The following is a 20,697-nucleotide window of genomic DNA, read 5'->3' on the forward strand; positions in this document are numbered from 1 at the left end:
AGGGCAATCATGGGGCAGGGCTGAGAAGATCCAAGACAGACCATCACACAGTGCAGGAGGCTACTGGCTGCCGCAGCTTGCCCTGATCCTCTATAATGTGAGTGAACTCCCATGTATACTCCAGAGGGCATCAGCAGCAAGTCTAACCTCCCCCACGTTGAGGGAAATAAGCCTACCTCTACTTATTTATCCATGGGTAGCTTTATACTTATTCTTGGGAACCTATCAACGTGAGAAGAAAAAGTGATAAAACTATATTATGAAGGGGGTTTTATTTCCAGAAAGGAAGAACTAATACATAGAAATTCTGAATAACACCAACTTCTGACAATATTTGACAAGGTATTTTTATTCTGGGATGGATGTTGGTGTTTCTCCCGAATTCCTACACTGAAATGCTAACTTCTTATGTGATGGCATCCTAGGAAGTGGGGCCTTCGGGAAGCCATTAGGATATGGAATCGAGACCTTCTGTCTAGGATTTGTGCGTGGCTTTATAACAGAGATCCTCCCTCCTGCCACATGAGGATGCAGCAAGAGGACACTGTGAACCAGGACACAGGCCCCAGGAGACCCCAACTGCTGGCACCTTGCTGGTGGACTTTCCTGTCTCCAGAATGCAGAGAAATGGATCTTTGTTGCTGAAGCCAACCCATCTGCGGTATTAGTTTTAGAGCAGCCAGACTGAACGAAGACAGTTTTGTTATTCTTGGATTTGTTCTTTTCTCGTATGAATTAAGGGAATGAACATATCAGTGGGGTGATGCAGCTTTCATTTTGGTGAGGATGGACTTGAGCTTAGGAAGACCGTACTTCCTACCCGAGTATTAGCAACACAGGGTTTCAAGCTCACTTGCTGTCCTCAGAAGGAGCGAAGTCTAGCCACAGGCTGAATAAAGGTGGAGACTAGCCAAATGAGACGACTGGCTGGAGGCTGGGCCACTATAAAACAGCTCTTCAGAGCCTGTCCCCAGATGAGCACAGATCACTCACCAACACAGAGGAACAGTGGCCGGCCCAGAGCTCATGCATGCAGCTATGTCAAAGGGAGATGTGAGAAGTTGAGGCCGCCTGTTGGGGCTTACATGTCACTCCAGGGTATTGAGAGCATCAAACTGAGTGATGATGTCACACTGTGAAGAACTCAATTCTGGAAGCTAAACATGGTCCATGATTCGAAACTCAAGGTTTTTCCTCGATCTCAGATGGATACGGAGTATAACGTAAGGCCATCAAACCCTTTTCCTTGGAAAAAGCAGATGTTTTACTTTGAGGAAATTTATAATAATAAAATTTAAAAAAATAGGAAATACTGAATAGCTTCAACCACTAACCCACACCCTAGGGCCTCTAAATGTGTGTGTGTGTGTGTGTGTGTGTGTGTGTGTGAGAGAGAGAGAGAGAGAGAGAGAGAGACAGAGAGAGAGAGAGAGAGAGAGAGAGAGAGAGAGAGAGAGAGAGAGAGAGAGAGAGATTGAGATTGATATTTGAGATTCTTGCTGGTCTAAAACTCAATATGTAGCCCAGTTTTGTCTCAAACTCAAGAAACTCCTGCCTCAGTTTCTCTGATGCTGGGGTTACAGGTGTGTACTACCATACCTAGATACAAATCTCTTTTGGGTAAGATGAGGCAGCTACGTAAGTTAGAGTTCTAGAAAGAACTTCCTGTTAGTGGTAGAGCTGTGTGCCCATCTAACTCTTACTGGCTGGACTCACCATACACATCTGACAACCTCCTTTGAGGTGGCGTTAGAGTCCCCTTAGTTGGAGCCTGGCTCTGTCACCTAGTGACTCTTTCTTTGAGCAGGACTCACTGGACTCCTGTGAGTCCAGTTTTTTCCTATTCATGAGATTGGGTTAGTGTTAACTCTCCAGAGTGACTGTCATGATGTGGTGTGCTGACGTCCTTATTGAGGAGAGCGCGTCCCACCCAGTGCTCACTCAGCACAAAGTTGACACCCGAGTTCTTTATCCCGCTCTGGCATCAGGTCCAACACAGGTACCTAGGTGATGGAGTAGCACCTGTGAACTGTTGATCTCCGAGGAGTAACAGAAAATCCAGGAGGCTCACTCAGTACTGGGATCAGTACTCTAAGCGTTCTTATGAAGTCTCCCAATGACAATGTTCCTATCTACCTGTGGCTGCTAAAACTCAACTATCCCAGCACGCCTTCTATTACATAAACATTATCTGGAAACCTGACTAGCAATGAGAACATCACCTCTTCTCAAATGGCATGTAGCTCCTGGTGCATGGTGGGAGGAGAAATATTTATATAATTAATGTCTGTTTTTCCTTAACAATTTCTGCCTGGAGGCAGAACAATCTGATACAGCTCATTTCAAAGATTACAAAGTAAAAGGGAGTTTCTCTGTGGTGAGTTGTATGTTCTTGTATGAGCAACTGAATATATGTTTCTTTAAAATAATTAATGATAAACATAAGACTTGTTTTTCCAGCATATTCTTCAGCTATCGCACCATTAGGGTAATTCTTAGGCACTGAATACTTTTTAAGCATGTAGGTAAATGTTACCTAGACAGTGGAGACTTACTTTACTTTGTATTTAATTTACCATAATTTAAGGACAAATATTAAAAAGAAAACATATATGAACTTGATATCTAAACACATTTTATTAGCTATTTTGGTGGCATGTTTTATTCTTTCCTACTTTCATGCTGTCCAAATGTTCACACCCTAAAATTGCAAATTAACAGAACATTCCAGGAGCATTTTTAATAACATAGTCTGACTATATCAAGTATGGACAATGTTAGCACGTTCTTAAAGAGTGAGTTATGACTCCTGTAATAACAACTTGAACAAACCATTGGGTATTACTTATTTTTCTACAATGTGTTACTGATTCAGTGGAACACTGGACATACCAAATACGCATACGCAATACATATATCAACTGCTCTTTCAGCTACTGCAGGCCACAGTAAAAGGATATACACCCGAGAGCGGAGAGAATCTACATTTATACACAACTGGTCCATTTAGTATGCAGCCCAGTCAGGAGACTAGTGCTCTTTGACAGAGTTTCTTGACCGAAAACCTTTGGTGTTTCTAAATTCCTGTCCTAAATTAGAATATAATATTTAAAAACATATGTGTATAGAACCAAACCAATATAAAGCAATTTCTCCAAAATGGGCAAGGGCAGACAGAAGGTGAAGTCATTAAAAACACATGGCCAGAGAGGTCCTCCAAAGTAGCTCAGTGGAAGGCAGCCAAACAAACGCATTCCATCAATATATATTGCTAGAGATAATGGAGGGGGGGGGATAAAAAAAATCCCATGCTTTGCTGATATACAAATATGGGTTTTCCTGAAGGCGGGTAGATGTAAAACACTGTAGATGAGAAAACAGTCCAATCTCCCAGAGGGGTCATGCCATCCGAGAAAGGTCAAGGGTCACAAAATGGAAACAGGTAAGAGGAGGAAGTTGGAGTGCTGATAAACTGCACTCAAACCTCAGCAGAGGTTTGAGAGTCGGGAGCATGATGGGTTCCATAAGGAAAAGGATTCCCTGTGAGCGTCGGGTCTCACTTGGGGAACAGGAGCGAGGAAGGGAGAGGAGTGTCGAATGCGTAGCCAGCCTGTGTTTTGGTGTTGGGGTCGGGGTCTGCAGTAAAGAGAGATCAATCCAGGAAAAGGAAGAATGAGATGGGGACGCAATTATATAATTTAAATAGTTTTGTGGATACAGGCTTTTACCAAAGCCTTCATGGTAATTATTTTAAACCACCACTGAGAGGCTCCTAAACACTTATTTTGAGGTTGGTATTAAATATTCTCCAGTGGTGGCTGCGATTCAAACGCGAAAGGAAGCATTCTGGGAGGGACTGGGTCGGCAGACATCCAGTCTCTCCTACTGCCTTCAATCCAGCCAGGATGAGGTCGCTTTGAATAGACCGCTGGTTTTCTGAAAACAAGCAATAAGCAAATTACCAAATCAACGGTCTCAAGAAGGTAAGTACTGAGGCCTATGAGCAACTGTTTCTCAGACCCAGAGAAAGTGAATGCTGGACCCGTCTGCTTAATCATTTCAATTAATGAATGGAGGAACTGGAGGAATATGGAAGAATCATTATCCGTAGTACTTTCTCAGGGCAGAGCCCAAACACACACTGTTCCTATTATTCTCTGTGTGTCTTAAATAGCTTCTGTGTACAATTCTCACATGGGCAAAACTGAATTCCTTGAATTATCCGGAAGGGCATCCTCTTCTAACTGCTCTGTGGCCCTGGGGTTGAGTGAAAGAATTAATGAAACACATTGGAAGACGTGGCAATGATTCCAGGATGCAGAATCCTGTCCCTGAGTCATTTTGTCACTAGAGGAGGTATAGTTATCTAAAGATAAAGCCCGATGTGGATAAAAGCACACTCTGGACTTGGAGTAGTGGGAATGGAAAATCAGGATGCTGTGGTGTCGAGCATGTGAACGCAAAGAGTCCATCAGTAACGTGGACCCACAGCCCCGGCCCTACCTACAGGAGCAGAGAGTGATGCCTCGGGGTACACCTGGCACCTCCCCAGGCCTTTCTCCCAGACTGTTGTTTTTAACGTTGTTCTGACCCGCCAAAGGTATGGGCAGGAGGGATGGAAAGAAAGCAAAAGACAGAAGTGTGCCCTCAGAAATGTCAACAGTGTGTGGGGAGAGCGGCAAGGGAGCGGCCTGGGTAGAAAGCACTTAGCCGTAATTCTAGGTCTCAGGGAAGAGTGCCGATGTTTCGGCGGCGGAATGAGGTAAAGAATATTCAGACTTGGGGGCGGGAGGATTTCTTGAAACAGGGACTCTATGAATCTGTGAACCATTTCACTCAGGGTTCTGTACACCAGCCGGTCTCGCTGCATTGTGTTTACAAAAGGGGACACATTTAATTCAAACGAGACCAAACAGTGTGTTGGAGGAGATTTTTTTCAACCACATACTCTGGCTGCCAGCAGATACGGCCTTAAATTAGAGGCATGGGAAACAGACGATTTGTTCAAACATCATTTTCACTTTTTACTAATGCTTACATTTCTTCCTGGGGGTAAGTAGTGCAACTTACAGGATCTAAACAAGCTCCCTACCACAGGGCATTACAGGAAAGCTCTCGGCGGCTTCAGATAGAGGAACACTAACACCTTAAACTACCATCTTAAGACTTGGCGACCTCAGGCTGGAAGGACTTTGCTAACAGCAAAAGAAACGTCAGCATTGAAGCACCAACCCAGGCAGTGGAAGGAACTCAGTGTGGTTTCAAACCTGTCCAAACCAGTTTTCAAAGCAATACAAAATGTATTGTATTAGACTCAGGGGACAGATCAAAACAAAACCTGTAGTAGCTTGCATTTTCCTCCCCCCCCCCCCCCCTTTCTCTTCTGGAGTCAAGTCAATAACTTGCTTATTCTGGATTTCTTTCAGGAGCCATTTACCGGTGGCTGGGTCCCAAAACAGTGAGGTTTGTCTGCATAAAACATGTAAGTCAAGCTTGAAAGGGTGTAGATGACAACTTCAGCATTTATATCCGGTATGTCCTCTATGTTATAGTAGAAATTTTCAGCGTTAGAAAGTGATATGTCTCTGGAAAAAAATCAGCAATTCTTGAAGGGTTTTCTTTTACCAGGGCATTGGAAAGAAATTTTTTTTTTTAATGCTTGTTAACTTAATCTCCAATGTGGCCAACAATTCATTTTCAGTAAAATATGTTGGAGAGGAAATACCGGACTCCATAATCAAACTTATGGCAGGTTTGGGGCCACATTCTCCAGTTAGATAGAGAAGGGGAAGCAATTTCAGAGCGAGGGAGCTGTGCAAAGTTATCTCTCATGGCAGCTGGCAATGAAGAACTCTCCTCTCCCATGACAACAATGAGAAGAAATCGTAACAGTGAAGACCGTCATCATGGTATTTCCGGGGAGCTTACCAAGGCTGGGTACAAAACTGGGGGAAGGTGAAGGAAACATGGGATGAGAAGATGTCCCCCCACTTTTTAGCCTGACTGAAGCCTCTCACCAGCTAGGAATAAAACATTCGAATTCAATTAACATTGCTGTGAGAGTTGCCGATCTGGAGAGAGTATTCTTTATGTAGAGTTATTTCCAAGTAAGATTGTTAAAGTAGCAATGAACTATGCTTAACGCCTAAGAGTCCACTACCATCCTCCTTTCCCAACTGTAAAGCCACATATACCTACTAGAAATCTCATACAAACCCCATTTCTAGTAAAGCAAAGAAAAAAAAGAAAGAAAGAAAAACTACAGCAAATAAAACCATAAAACACCTTCATCTCCTTGTGGAATTCCTGGAACTCACGGAGGACCTTTTGCAGATTGTGAACCTATCCAAAGCACTCCAGAACACCCACATCATCTCATTGGCTGAAAAAGAGGGGGCAAGACAGGGGGAAGTCTCAGCAACTCTCTGAGATGTAACCCAAGAGTCAACAAAACCATCTTATGGTTCCGGCTAAGATGCTAAGATGTGGGCGTCACCCTCTTGTGACACCCACACCAACGCTCCAGCGTGTCTTCTTTCCTCTCTCTTCCCATGAACTCATGCTTAAATCCCTACTGAAATCTCACCCTAACCCCCGACTCTGTCTTTACTGTCTTCTCCTGAAGTTCTCTGCTGTGGCAAGCCCAGAGTCTCAGTCGTACCCCAGTGGAAGTCTTGAGGGACCTCCAGGCCACGGCAGGGGGAGGCAGTGCCCAACCACCCGTGGCTCTCACACGGCTGTGGCCAGCATTTGCTGTATGCTAGCCACCATGTTTAGCAGTTAACAGGCACTGTTTTGTTTAGTCCTTATAATAGCCTGTCTAGGAGACAAATATTTTTATGACTCTTGTTTCTGAAATGCAGCAGCTGAAGGCAAGGGAAACAAATGTATATATTGTGCTCTGGAGTCAAATAATTAAGCACGCAGCATCACCTACCTGCCTGTGACTGGCCTAGAGTCCCTTTCTAGATCCCTCAGCTGTAAAAGAGGCCTAAGAGCATCTGCCTACTAGCATTTTCAGGTGAAAACAGGATTTTGTGGTTCAGTCCTCACTCTAGCACCTGCTATAAAAGAGACGTTATTTAACAACTACAAGCTGTGGATCTTTTTTTTATCCTGAGTAGAACAGCAGTGCACGGAATCCTGCAGAAGCGACAAGAGTCCTCTTCACACAGCTTCACGATTGGAAGGTAAACTGTTCCTCACAGGCTTGTGTTTTGAATGCTCGGCGTCCAGGAGAAGGCGCTGTTTTGGCAGGTGGTAGAACTTCCGGAACACGGTAACTAGCTGGTAATGTATGTCACTAGGGGCAGGCCTCTGAGGGGTGAAGCCTGGTCCAGTTTCTAGTTCCACTCTTTGCTTTCTGTTCTACTAAGGTATGAGGAGAAGCTGCATTGTCTTGCATACCTGGATTCTGCCACACCGTCACACTATGTGTTGTGATGGACTGAAGTCCTGAGCCAAATGAATCCCCCTCCCTTGGGGTTTTCCATCTGGTATCTTGTCATGGCAAGGAGGAAAACAACCCGTCTGCGTAGAAAGTCAGCAAATTACATCTTCCTAGGGGACAGATGATACATAGCTTCCCACAGCTCCAGGTGGGGTAGCTTGATATAAATGTCTGTAACAGTAGGGATGGTTTAGAAAAACCACACCTAGATGAACAGAGGTGAGTGGGGCTGGCTAGGAACTTGGAAACGTAGGAGCCTTGGGCTGTGAGCAGAGGGAATTGATTTCTCCGAAAATCAATCCTGTTACGTGAATCAGTGAATAGAGACCATCTCTCCATCTGCTCCCCAAGGGGAAAGCCAGACAGCAGAAAGGAGGCTACATGGGAATAGGAACGTATCTAAGATCTACATCTTCCTCCTGGAGAGCCCACAGATTCCTCTTACATGAGAGATGCTAGACGCATGTAAGGCTAAGGAGGGGCACAGGAGACCCAAAGAGTGACGGGCTTGGAAGGTATGAGTGGCTTCAAAAATAAGTCTCCAACCTACCCTCGGTCTGACAGGTGAAATGGAGGGGCAGTTTTGAGCTATTGCAACGAGACATGTCTTCAAGATTTTTCTACTCAGGCAAAAAACTTAGATCCAAGCTCTCAAACCGGGGGCTGGAGAGATGGCTTAGCAGTTCAGAGCACATGCTGTTCTTCCAGAGGGTGTGGGTTTGATTCCTAGCAGCCATATCAAGCAGCTGTAATTCCAGCTCCAGGGGACCTGACACTTTTGGCCTCCACGGGCACCGGTGCCCATGTGCACACGCAGACTTACACACATAATTACAAATAATAAAATAAATCTTAAAAATTAAAAAAAATGCTACCAAATGACTACAAAAAACAGCAACAAACAAATAAATGCTGGACCACCTGGAAATATCTCTAGAGATCCACAGTGCTGCCACACCAAAAAAGGACTTGAGTAAGCTCACAATTACCTTTCTTAACCTAACATAAACTTAGTCTTTCCCCAATAATTTTCAGTAATTTTGAGAGACCTTAATTAGAATTTGGGAAGTAAAAATAGGCCACAGTGTAAGATTCCCGAGTTCTTGCCTCACAGTTTAAATGCTTCCAGTTTTAACATATTTTAAATAAATTATTTTTCGATAGACTGAAGGATTTATAGGAAATATAAAAAGAATGTACTGGATGAGTCAGTAAACGAGTGAGACACTCCTGAGAGGTTTGTGGGATCATTCCTGGGCACTGGGTGGGGTTAGGGGGAAAGCGTATTTCCATGAGGCTAGCACATTGAAATTCCTGACTCCGTTGGACAAAAATGCTGCTCAGCAGGAGCATAATTAGGATCCCTAAGAGAGTGGGTCAATGAAACATGATAAAAATCATACAAACTATGGAAAGGATCTGTTGATTACCTAATAGGTTTTGATCAACTTCATATGTCAATTAACGATGCTTACCCATGAAATTCTTTCCTTTCTTTGTATGTGTGGCATATGCACGTGTGCTCTCTTTTGTGTGTGTGTGTGTGTGTGTGTGTGTGTGTGTGTGTGTGTGTGTGTGTGTGTGTGTGTAAGCTGGAGGTCAATATTTGGATAGCTTTTTCTATTTCTCTCCTACTTATTTCTTGAGACAGGGTTTCTCTTCTTATTTCTCGCGACAAGGTCTCTCACTGAACCTGGGCCTTGCCACGTCAGCTAGGCTTGCTGGCCAGAAAGCTCCTTGACTCTGTATTACTTTTCCTCTAGGGTTAAAGACATGTGCCACCATGATGGCTTTTAGGTGGATGCTGGGGACTTAAACACAGGTGTGGACCTGTGTGTGCAGCAAGTGTATTACCCACGGTGGCATTTCCACAACCTGTAATTCTTAGTTTTAAATTAAAAAACTTCGAGTCTTTCTGCTTAAGATGCCTTCATTGTCACTAAGAGTATCTCGTTTTACCATGTGGTGGCACCCCAAAGGAAGTGGGAGTAAGTGGAGGTAGGCGAGCCTGCCAGGGTCCCATTCAGGTCCGAAGAGTGAGACAATGAGCGTGCATGTCTTCAGCTGCTTGTATGCATTTATTCAAAGGTTTTAAAAATGGCCAGAAAGTTTGTTTTTCCGTGTGGTGTGGTGTGGTGTGCATGTGCGTGTGTGTATGTGTGTGTTTCAGGAAGGTTAATGACATTGAAACTCAGGAGACAGCAGGAAAACCCAGTGACGCTTTTTGGACTATCTATTTTCTGGGAGACAAAGGTTTCCTTTATCAGAATCACCAGAATAAACTTTCCCTTCTTTTCAGAAACAGGATCTTCCTGTGTAGCTCAGGCTAGCCTCCAACTTGTTATCCTCCTGCCTCTGCCTCCTGAGTGCTGAGATTACAGGCGTGAGCTGCTGTGCCAGCTGCAGAAAGGAGACATTTTCTATGTGAGTTCTTAAAACTTCAAAATATAATTCTTTATAACAAGGTAACAGGAGACCTATCTTTTCCACTTTAACATTAGTTTGGTAGAAAAACTCGGGCAGTGTATACAGCAATATGTATCACTTATATGAAACATGGCCTGCAGCTAGAAGTTACTACCTTATGAAAAATATTAAAGGTGGGAAACGATACACTTTTATAAAAATGTGCATTAAGCAAAACAGAAAGCTATTGGAACAGTCCCCCTTCTACCACGTTTCATAACATCTTTTTGCTGTTCCGTGAACTATGTTCACCACCCCAATGCTGCCCAAGGTAACAGTCTCACTACACGTAGACAGCTAGACTACGGCTCCAAGAAGCTGATTTCAGTGTCTGAGGACCCCACTGTGCTGTTTCTCAGAGGATGGGTCCAACGCACTTGACAAGTCACACATTCATAACTTCATTCCTGAGACAGCTCTGTTCCTCAGTTTATTACTTGTTAATTGTTCCTTGTGCTCATGGACCGATCGCCCCGCACCTTCTTGTTATCTATCAGTACAGTCTGAATACAGACAGGCTGCTTTTCAGCCCCTCTGCAATGGGAAATACAAATAATGATTTACCTACAGGCCTCCTAGCAGCTCAGGGTTTGCCTGAACTCCGAGCCTCCCGATTTTATGAGGGGTCAGAAGGCCCTGTGCAAAGTGATGCTTCATCTCCTGGTGGGAAACAAATGAGTTCATCCCAGGAGGTCTGACCTCAGACAGCCAGATTTGTAAATCCACGACTCAGCTCCCAGGGAGAAAAACCTTCCCCAGACATTGCTTGGAAGACTGGCAGCCAGAGCGCAGGCAGGCAAATGAGTGTTAATCCACTGAGCCACAGTGTCTGGCTCCTACCCTGAACTACTTGAATTCATAAGGAGGCTTCAGATATGATGAATTACCTCAAATTGAAAACCGATGCACATTTTTTTTTTTTTTTTTTTTAAAAAGGGAAGCCCTTAATTTAAAATTACGTGATGACTCACCGCTCAGGTATCTATCCAGTATTTACTATGTGTTAGGCAATTTACTGGGCACTGGGAAGGATAAGCCAGAGCAGTCCCTGCTCTCAGTGAAATTATGTGTTCCCAGAGTCTCTTCTCTCTTATTTCTTAGAAAAATAGATAGTGAAAGTATCTTTGAAATGTTTCTCGATTTGAGATACCACCTGGGAAATCTAATAATGAAAACAAACACCACCGTCTTAACAATATAGTATGCATACATACTGGCGGGTTTTATCTGTTTGACGCACACCTACACACACCTACACACACCCAGGAAGAGGGATTTCTGGCTGAGGAACAGCCTACATCAGATCAGCCTCTGGCTATGTCTAGGGGGACATTTTCTTAGTTGTTAATTGATGTAGCAGGGCCCAGTCCATTGTGGGCAGGTGCCATCCCTAAACATATGACAAAGGTAGCTGAGCAAGCCACGTGGAATGAGCTAGCAAGCAGTGCACCTCCAGTTCCTGCCTGGAGTTCCTACCCCGGCTTCCCTTGATGATGGACTGTAACCTATTAGCCAAATAAACTCTCCTCCCAAGACGCTTTTGGTCGTGGTGTTTATCACTGAAAGAGAAGGTGAACTGGGACCCTGTACACTGAAGGTTTTGATACGTCACCTTCTCCCTTCAGCCTATTACAGTACTTGGTATCTAAAACACTTAAAGCAACACTTACCTAAGAAACGGAGGAAAATGACGGAGCATAATAAAATAAAGGCAGGCACGCTGCCACGCACTCCAGAAGGGCAAAGCCTCTCTCCAGATGCAAGCAATGAAGCAGATTTGCTTTTGGGTGTTCAACCCCACAGGTTCTGGGATCCTGATCCTCCTGGTGTTAGAGCAACTGTTCACCACTGTGGCCCAGGGAACTGAAAAAGCCCAGCTGCCCAGCAGGCAGGTGGGACATTCATTCCCCCTGCACTTTGCACAATACTACGAGCAGCGTGTGCAATACCATTTGGGCCATTCTCGGTGGCTCCTTTTCAGGGACCACAGCGTCAAGTCTTGGAGCTGTCCCTACACCCTATCGTTGGTGGCACTGGGGTCCCACTTCCTTCCTTTCCTTATCTTGAGATCTTTTACATGAGACCCATGCCTCCCTGCCTTTCCAAACATGCCTCTCCACCATCGCTCTGACATGTACCTCGCATGCATGAAGTTGAGGAAGGCGCTCTTCATTCTGTGCTGCTGTGCACTCTAAGCTGACCCAGTTTGCCCTGCTTGGTCCGAGATCACCGGAGTTCTAACTCTGTCACTTCTTTCTAGGTGCCTTGCAAGTACCATGTCACAGCAAAGAATTAAGTGGCTTCCCATGTGCACCACACAGACATATACACATTGGCTAAGACACAGCAACTGCAAAAAGGCAACGCATAAAACGCAAAAAGCAGTGTGCAGGGTGTGTGGGATGATTTTCTTAAAGTTTGTTTTTAGATTTGTTTGTTTTATGCAATATCAGTATTTTCCCTCGATGTATATAAGGCATGGGATCCTTAGGAACTGGAGTTAGGGATGGATGTAAACTACCATGTGGGTGCTGGAACTGAACCTGGGTCCTCTCTGCAAGAGCTCTTAACTGTATCATTTGTTTTAAACAGTAAGGACTATGGACTAGTGAGAAGGCTCAGTGAGTAAGAGTACTTGCTGCCCCAGCCTGCTGACCTGAATTCCATCCCTGGAACCCAGGTGGTGGAAGGGCAGAACTGATTCTTTTTTTTTTTTTTTTTTTTTTTTTGGTTTTTCAAGACAGGGTTTCTCTGTGTAGCTTTGTGCCTTTCCTGGAACTCACTTTGTAGACCAGGCTAGCCTCGAACTCACAGAGATCTGCTTGCCTCTGCCTCCCGAGTGCTGGGATTAAAGGTGTGTGGCACCACTGCCCGGCTCAGAACTGATTCTTGAAAGTTGCCCTCTGACCTCCACATCCATGCCATGGCATGTGTGTGCACACACATTCAACAAATGAAGAAATGTAAAAATGACAACAGCAACAAAACCAAAAACCCAATTAGAGTTTGCACATGGAGAAACATCTGTCAGCTATAGATGAGCTCTCCAGATAAAGACACAAGCAGGAAGATAAAATTTAGATGCAAACATAGATGGTCCCCTTTCTACGATCTGTACCTGTTCCCTGGAACTGAAAATCCACACATATGTGTCTACTTACTCCAACAACACTCTTCAACAAGTTACAGACTGTGGTCAAGGTCAACGCTCCCTTTTCCATTCTCCAAGTATGGCTTGATCTTCACTGCCAGGACCTTCTGCTTCAGTCTTCTTCCTCGCTCAATGACTCACCTCTACCAGGTTAACTATTATTTTTATGAACACATCCTAACATGTCACGGAAGCCCCATCGCAGACAGCTTCCTCACCTACGCATCTGTTTTGTGCCGTTATTCGGGGACCTTTACTTCACTTCTTACGTGTCAGCCTTTGGAGGGCAGGGCTGACTTGGTCATTGTTCACGGGATACTATCTTGGCTTTGGCAACCCAAAGCGAATAGACACGAAGGTGGGGAGACTGTAGAAGGGCGTAAGATGCAGAGCCACGATGATACTGCTGTATTACACACCATTACAGGCTGCTCAAAGATCTCTCAAGAGAAGGAAAAAGTATCAGGGTTTGAGGATGAGGAATTAAAACATTTGCAACCAGGTCATCTTACAGGGAATTTCTGTCCCACAGCCAACTTCTGAGCACTCTCCTCAACGACTTCTTCACCATCTCTCAACACAGACGGCCGGCCGGCCTTGCAGCTTCCCCCAAATCCCTGATCACCAATGCTCCTCTCTGCTGCTTGCGTCATCATGACTATTTTAAGCAGGTGCAAAATCCTCACCTCCCCTGTTTTGTCTTCCACCTTCAATTACAGTGGATATTTGCAGAGTCAAGGTAGCCACCTTGCTTTAAAGTATTTGCAGGTCAGTTGTCCTAGATGTTAGTCTGCTAAGTATTTCATCTTAGTAGTTAGGGCATCAAAAAGGAAAAAAAAAAACCAAAAAACCAACAACTCACAAAAACAAACAATAAGAGCCCTTTTGTAGCAGGCACAGTTATTTCGTATCAGCTTAGCCTAATTTTCAGAAAGTCTTTAAAACAGAGATATGTATTAACATCGGAAGCTAAAGCAGATATAAAAGGCTTAATACACTAAATGCGAGGTTCTATATGAATGAGCCGCAGGCCGCCAGCAACCCCCTGACCCAGGGTTTTTGTGAAGCAGCTTTTCTGTCTCCTAGCACTAAGGAAATCAGACAGCAATTTCTTTTAGCTAACACGTGTGTAAAGTGTGAGTGAGTTTACATTTATGCTGTTCAGAGCTGTACGCACAGTTAATGCAGAACGATGGTAATAGAGTGTACAACATTATCTTTTAACCTCACACCAATGAAGTGTTTCCACGGATATCTGGTATAGAAAAGGGAAGAAGGAGATGAAGAACATAGTCACTTACATCGAGAGAGCCTTCATTGATAACGATCATTCCCATGTTCTTCTTCAGAAGTCTACAGGAGTGTCCTAGGGACACACAAGAAATAGGCACCGTTAGTTTTTTCCGGAAAGAAGCGAAGCTGGAAAGCAATGGCATGATCAAACACCAGAGGAGGACTCTCACGGACAGGGAAGGGTATCGGTTGTTTTCCAGACCAACAGGAAGTTAAAAATGAAATATTCTTGTTGCCCATTAGGAGGGGTGTGAGGGTAAGGACATCATTTGTAGCCTCCTCAGTAAACAATAGGGAACAATTGCGTTTAGTGTCTCCACGTCCTGAAAGCAGCCAAGCATGTGCATTGTATCCTTTGTGATGGTCGATATGGAGAGTAAAGGCTGGCCAGTGGATATCTGCAGAGAAAGGTTCAGGAGGGTGGGTGATTCTCTTGGACCTGCTGGCCCCCACTATCTCGCTGTCCTGGATGGTCATGGCATCATTTTCTTGCCCTCTTTCTCTTTCTTACTTTGTTGTATTCCCTCCATGACAAAGGCACTTCTGTATTAAATCCAAGTCTGCCTATTCTATTGGCTTGATACAGTTGATATAGCCGAAGAAACACAGGCAACCCTACTTGACTCATCTCACACTAACAAAAGGATAACAGCGTCATTGACACTCATTGCCTCTGTAATCCCAGTGCCTTGCTCAGCCATCATCAGAGAAGCTTCCTCCCTTCGCAGATGGGAACCAATACAGAGACGCACAGCCAGACATTATGCAGAGGAGAGACCTAGGAACACTCAGCTCCAAATGGGATGCCTCCACTAAGTCCCTTTGCTCAGGGCTCAGGGAACCCTGGGGAAGAGGAGGCAGAAAGAGTGTAAAAGACAGAGGGGATGGAGGACACCAAGGAAACAAGGTCCTCTAAATCCACGGGATCTATGTGCATGCGAACTCACAGAGACTGAGACAGCGTGCACAGGGCCTATACCTGTCTGCACCAGATGGGGTCCTAGGGTTGAAAGGAGAAGTGGACACCTGCCCCCATCTTTAACCCAGAAGCTAGCTCCAATTGGTAGCTGCTTGTAAATAAAACTTTAGTTTTCTCCAGGGGGGAAAAAACTTGCATAATGTCATATCAGGGCTTAAGCGTGTTTTTAATGTTACATTTATTTCATATATATATATATTTCTTTTTATCCTACAGGTCCTTTATGTACATATTATAGCTTCCAGTTTAGTGTTTTCATGGGCTTCCTGAGTGCGCGAAGGGCTGGGTCTCTGCTTCTCTATCTATTTTTTGTACCCTCTCTTGGGCTCTTTTCCTTCTGTTTGTTTCGTCCTGTTCCAACGCGTTAGTTTTTCTTTTATCTTATTTTACTATCATCCCCAGAAGGCTGTTTGCTTTCTAATGAGAGACAGAAAGGGGCTGGATCCAGATGGGAGGGGAGGTGTGGAGGAACTGGGAGGAGTAGACAGAAGGGAAACTGTAATCAGGATATATCACGTGAGAAAAAATCTGTTTTCAATAAAAGGAAAGAAATTTTTTAAAAAAATTTGGGAAACGAGCCACCTCTCACCACTGCCATTTGGTGGAAGCCGCCATTACACCCCCTGGATCAACGTGGCAGCGTTCTCCCTGGCTACTCTGCTTCCAGGTCACTGCTGTACTCTGGCACACAGTCTGTGTCCACAGGAAACGCATCATGTCTTTCCCTCTGGAGTAGCCTCCTGTGTGCTCCCTGGACAGTAAGGGCAGACCCCGAGGCTCTTCGGGGCCCGGCGCTGCCGTCCTGCCTGGCTCCTACAAAGCTCTCTCTGCAACAGACGACAACGGCTGCCTTGTCACCTACAGCAAACTCCTCCCCTCAGGTCTGTCCTCACATGTCACCTTCTGCATGAGTCCTTCCTGATGTCCCCCTGTGCAGCACCCTCTCTCCTTCCATACGGCGTGTGTGTGTGTGTGTGTGTGTGTGTGTGTGTGTGTGTGTGTGTGTGTGGTGTGTGTGTGTGGTGTGCGTGTGTGTGTGTGTGTGTGTGTGTGTGTGTGTGTGTGCGTATGCACATGTATGCATATGTATGTGGGGCCAGAGGCTGAATCTGAGTGCCATTCCTCAAGTGCCATCTCCCTTCTTTTGTTGAGACGGAGTCCTTCACGGGTTTGGAGCTCATCCAGTAGGCCAGGCTGAGTCCCTGCCTGCCCACCTGTGTCACTGGGATTACAAACATACACTGGCTGTTTTATGTGGGTTCTTGTGGGTCAAGTACGGACACAGTCCTTTTCCTAGCCCCTTGACATTTTTTTTTTTCTTTTTGTTTTTGTTTTTTTGAGACAGGGTTTCTCTGTGCAGCTTTGCGCCTTTCCTGGAACTCACTCTGTAGCCCAGGCTGGCCTTGAACTCACAAAGATTCGCCTGCCTCTGCCTCCCGAGTGCTGGGATTAAAGGCGTGCACCACCACCGCCCCACAAAGATTTTGTTTTGTTTTGTTTTGGAGACAGGACATTTTTTAAAAAAATAGTAATCATTGCTTTCTAAAATGTCTGTGTAGTGATTATCTATATTGTTCTAGTATTAAATAAAACTCAAGAGTCAGATATCAGGGAAAAATTCCGATTGATCAGAGAAGCAGCAGAGTAGCGACCAGTAACCTCCCTCCTCTCCTTCTTCAATCCAAAAGGGCCATGAATCTTTCTAAGCCCCTCCCTACTACTTCCTGTGTATGTCTCTATACCCTGTGTCCTCCAAAACCTCTATGGCTAATTCCGGTCAGTTCGCAGTTAACTCTGCCCTTTGATTCAAGGTAAACGTTATCGGAGGTCTCAGGAATGTCAGAGTATGATCAAAATATCCCACAACAGCTTTGCACTTTTCTAATAGTTGTCCGTTTCCCTGACTTCAGCTACCAAGACAGATATTTGGTTTCTTCTGTCCCCTACCTTTTCTTGCACTTAACTGGAACCTAGTACTGTAGACACAATATAGACACAATGGCCATTGCCTGGATGAATGAACCCTCTCTATCATTTCCTGGGAACAATCAGGGCCCAAAGCTTTACAGTTTAAATGTCACTTTTGTAAGAAAAAAATATATGGAACTAGAAATCAGACTCAGAAAAATAACTACTACACAGGGTTTCTCTTTTATGACTTGAAAGTGTGTGTGTATGTGTGTGTGTGTGTGTGTGTGTGTGTGTGTGTGTAGGTCATGAAACTAGAAAGGGGTCATGAGAAGCGAGAAAGTAGTCTTGAGAAGGGGGAAAGAGAGTAATGGACCCTTGTGATAAGAAAGTAAACCAGGCAGACTATCTGGGGGAAGGAGGGAACCAGCAGAGGGGGCAGGATGCACAGGAGGGCAGAGGAACAGCTGAGAACAAAGGAAGACATGTAAGTATGAGAAGCTACAATAAAACACATTGCTTGTATGCCAACCTAAAAGTCAATAAATCAAATCTCAATTAATTACACAGACCTTGTGATGGCTATTCCTGGTTGTCAACTTGACTACATCTGGAATTAACCAAAACCCAAGCAGTTGGGTACACCTTTGAGGGATTTTTTTTCCTTGATTAAATCATTTGAAGTGGGAAGATCCATACTTAATATGGATCTTTTGAGATAGGAAGATCCACCTTTAATCTTGGCCACACTGTCTGTTGGCAGCTTAGATGAAGGACATGGAGGAAGGTAGCTTTTTGCCTGCTTGCTTTCACCCTTGCTAGCAAGTTCACTCCTTCACTGGCATTAGAACCTACTTCTTTGGGATTCTGGGATGTATAGAAGATCAGCTGAAACATCCAGTTTTGTGGACTGAACAGCTACTGGATTCTTGGAGTCTCCATTGGTAGACAGCCATTGCTGGACTAGCTGGACCACAGCCTGTAAGCCATTCTAATAAATTCCATATATATATCTACATATCTAGAGGAACAAAACTTGTAGAATGAATATATATATTGCATATATATATTCATTATATCACACACACATATATATAAAATCAGAGAAGTGGCAGATATATATATAATATATACTAATATATATATTCTAATATATATATATATTATATATATATATTCTACAAGTTCTGTTCCTCTAGAGAATCCTAACACAAATTTACTATACATTTATGGTATAATTTTTATACTCCAAGGACAATTTAGGCTGATTGCTAAAACTTCTAAATGGACTATTCACTAAATGTACTTGAGATTAAGAGACCCTAGCAATGACCTTCTAAAAGTATGGTTCCATGCTATGTATAACATGAATGTTCAACTTTGGGCTATATTTGTTCAATATAGAAGTGAATCTATCTCTTACAGTGTTTGGGCTATCCATCCATGGTTACTGACCCTGGGAAAATAACAATTTTTCTTTTTCCATATTATTAGTATTACAGGTTTTGTTTATTTTTATTTTATTTTTTTAAAAGATTTATTTATTTATTATGTATACAGTATTCTGCCTACATGTGTCCCTGCAGGCCAGAAGAGGGCACCAGATCTCATTACAGGTGGTTGTGAGCCACCATGTGGTTGCTGGGAATTGAACTCAGGACCTCTGGAAGAGCAGTTGGTGCTCTTAACCACTGAGCCATCTCTCCAGCCCCAGTATTACAGGTTTTGAACAACACCAAACACTTTCTTCTTTGTGAGACTTTATTATAAATCACACTGAATCTCTCCCATCTTCAAATGTATATGCTGAGGCCTTGATTCTTCCCACTGTGGCCTGCATATGGATAAGGGGCCTTTAAGGAGGTAATTAAAGTTAAATGCACTTGTGGCCTGCTATGGTCTGAAAAGTCATGTATTGCCTCAAATTCCAGATTTCTACTTTCCAAAAAATGTGAGAAATACAATTTTGTTATTTAAGCCACCTAGCCTGTGATACTCTATTATAGCACCTTGAGAGGACTAACACAAAGACTTTGCAAGATTTGGGAACTGCCTGTAGGGTGAAAGCCAACTGATAGCTAGGTGTTAGAAACACCTTCTGGCCATAGCAAGCAGATCTAGCACATAAACAGGTCATTGGTCCAATTCTAGGCTCTTAAAGACAACTGAAGAAATGTTACATTCATGTTACATTCAGAGCCACTGATGAATCGAATGTCCACCCAGCAAGATGCAGGGTCTGAGAGGGTATGTGTGGTCGTATGAGCTAGTTTGGCTGTACACAAAACCCTGCAACTTTAAAGAGGGCATTGGGGCCATGAGTAAACAAAGAGGTGAGCCTAATCACATCACACATTTAGAGTCTTGAAATATCAAGTCTTAAAATATCTTGTTGTGGATGAGGAGAGGTTGCCTCCTCCCGTGTTCTCTCTGATCCCAACTACAAGCAGTGATCTCAGCTCTTGTGTTCCAGAAGAATTCACAGTCGGGGACAGGTGTAGCAAGCAAGGTGTCAGGGCTTATTTCAGCAGGTGAGAAAGTAGAAGTGGAAAGCGAGTTTCTTCCCCCAAAGGGTAGCTCAGGCACAGGGATGCCTCTAGTCCTTAGACTAGATATCTTGGTCTACAGTGTCTACTTTTCTTGCCACCTGTCTGAGTTAAGTTCCCAGTGCTGTGATAAACACCTTGACCAACAGCAACTTGGGGAGGAGAGGGTTTATTTCACCTTTCAGTTCTATACCGCAGCCCATCATCTAAGAAAGTCAGGGCAGGAACCTGGAGGCAGGAACCTGGATGCAGGACCTAAAGCAGAAACTGTGGAGGAACATTTCTTACAGGCTTGTTCCCCATGGCTTGCTCAGTTTGCTTTCTTACATCATTTAGGACCATGGGCCAGGGGTGGCAGTGCTTCTAGTGGACTAGGCTTTCCCACATCAATCATCCATCAAGAAAATGCCCTGCAGCCTTGTCTATAGGCAAACTGATGGAGGCATCTTCTCAACCAACATTCCTCTGTAGTTAGAATTTTTTCTTTGGACTGCCAACCAGCTCCCAAATAAAGACAGAGATTTAAGAATGCTCAGCTTAGGCTTGTCCCACTAGCTCTTTTAACTTAATTTAACCTGTCTTTATTCAACTAAATTTTGCCACAGGGCTTTTAACCTTTCTTTCATTTAGTATGTCCTACTTTCCTGCTTCCTCTATGTCTGTCTGTCTGGCCTCTGGTGTCTCCCTGGCATCTCTCTTTTTTCTTCTCTTCGAGCCTAAATTCTTCCTCCTACTTACTCTCTGCCTGGAAGTCCTGCCTATACCTCCTCCCTTGCTATTGGCCACTCAGCTTTAGCAATTGGGTGCCTTAGGCAGGCCAGGAAAAGCAGCAATACATCTTTACATAGTTGAACAAATATTCCACCACATTCTCCTTCCCAGATCACTCTAGCTTGTGTCAAGC

The 20,697-nt window shown here is 44.1% G+C and overlaps 1 protein-coding gene across 7 annotated transcripts in view; it reads right to left on the reverse strand.

Annotated features, from left to right (window-relative positions):
- The window catches only part of Atp8a1 (ATPase phospholipid transporting 8A1), a 228,809-nt gene that overhangs the window by 74,079 nt on the left and 134,033 nt on the right, over window positions 1-20,697 (reverse strand). For all 7 annotated transcript variants that reach the window (XM_028882277.2, XM_028882275.2, XM_028882276.2 and 4 more), the window contains one exon: window positions 14,369-14,433. In XM_028882277.2, coding sequence (XP_028738110.1) covers window positions 14,369-14,433 — 65 coding nt within the window. The remainder of the gene's footprint in view (window positions 1-14,368; window positions 14,434-20,697) is intronic.

This window comes from Peromyscus leucopus, chromosome 10 (genome assembly GCF_004664715.2).
Source record: "Peromyscus leucopus breed LL Stock chromosome 10, UCI_PerLeu_2.1, whole genome shotgun sequence".
In the NCBI taxonomy this organism is placed as follows: domain Eukaryota; kingdom Metazoa; phylum Chordata; class Mammalia; order Rodentia; family Cricetidae; genus Peromyscus; species Peromyscus leucopus.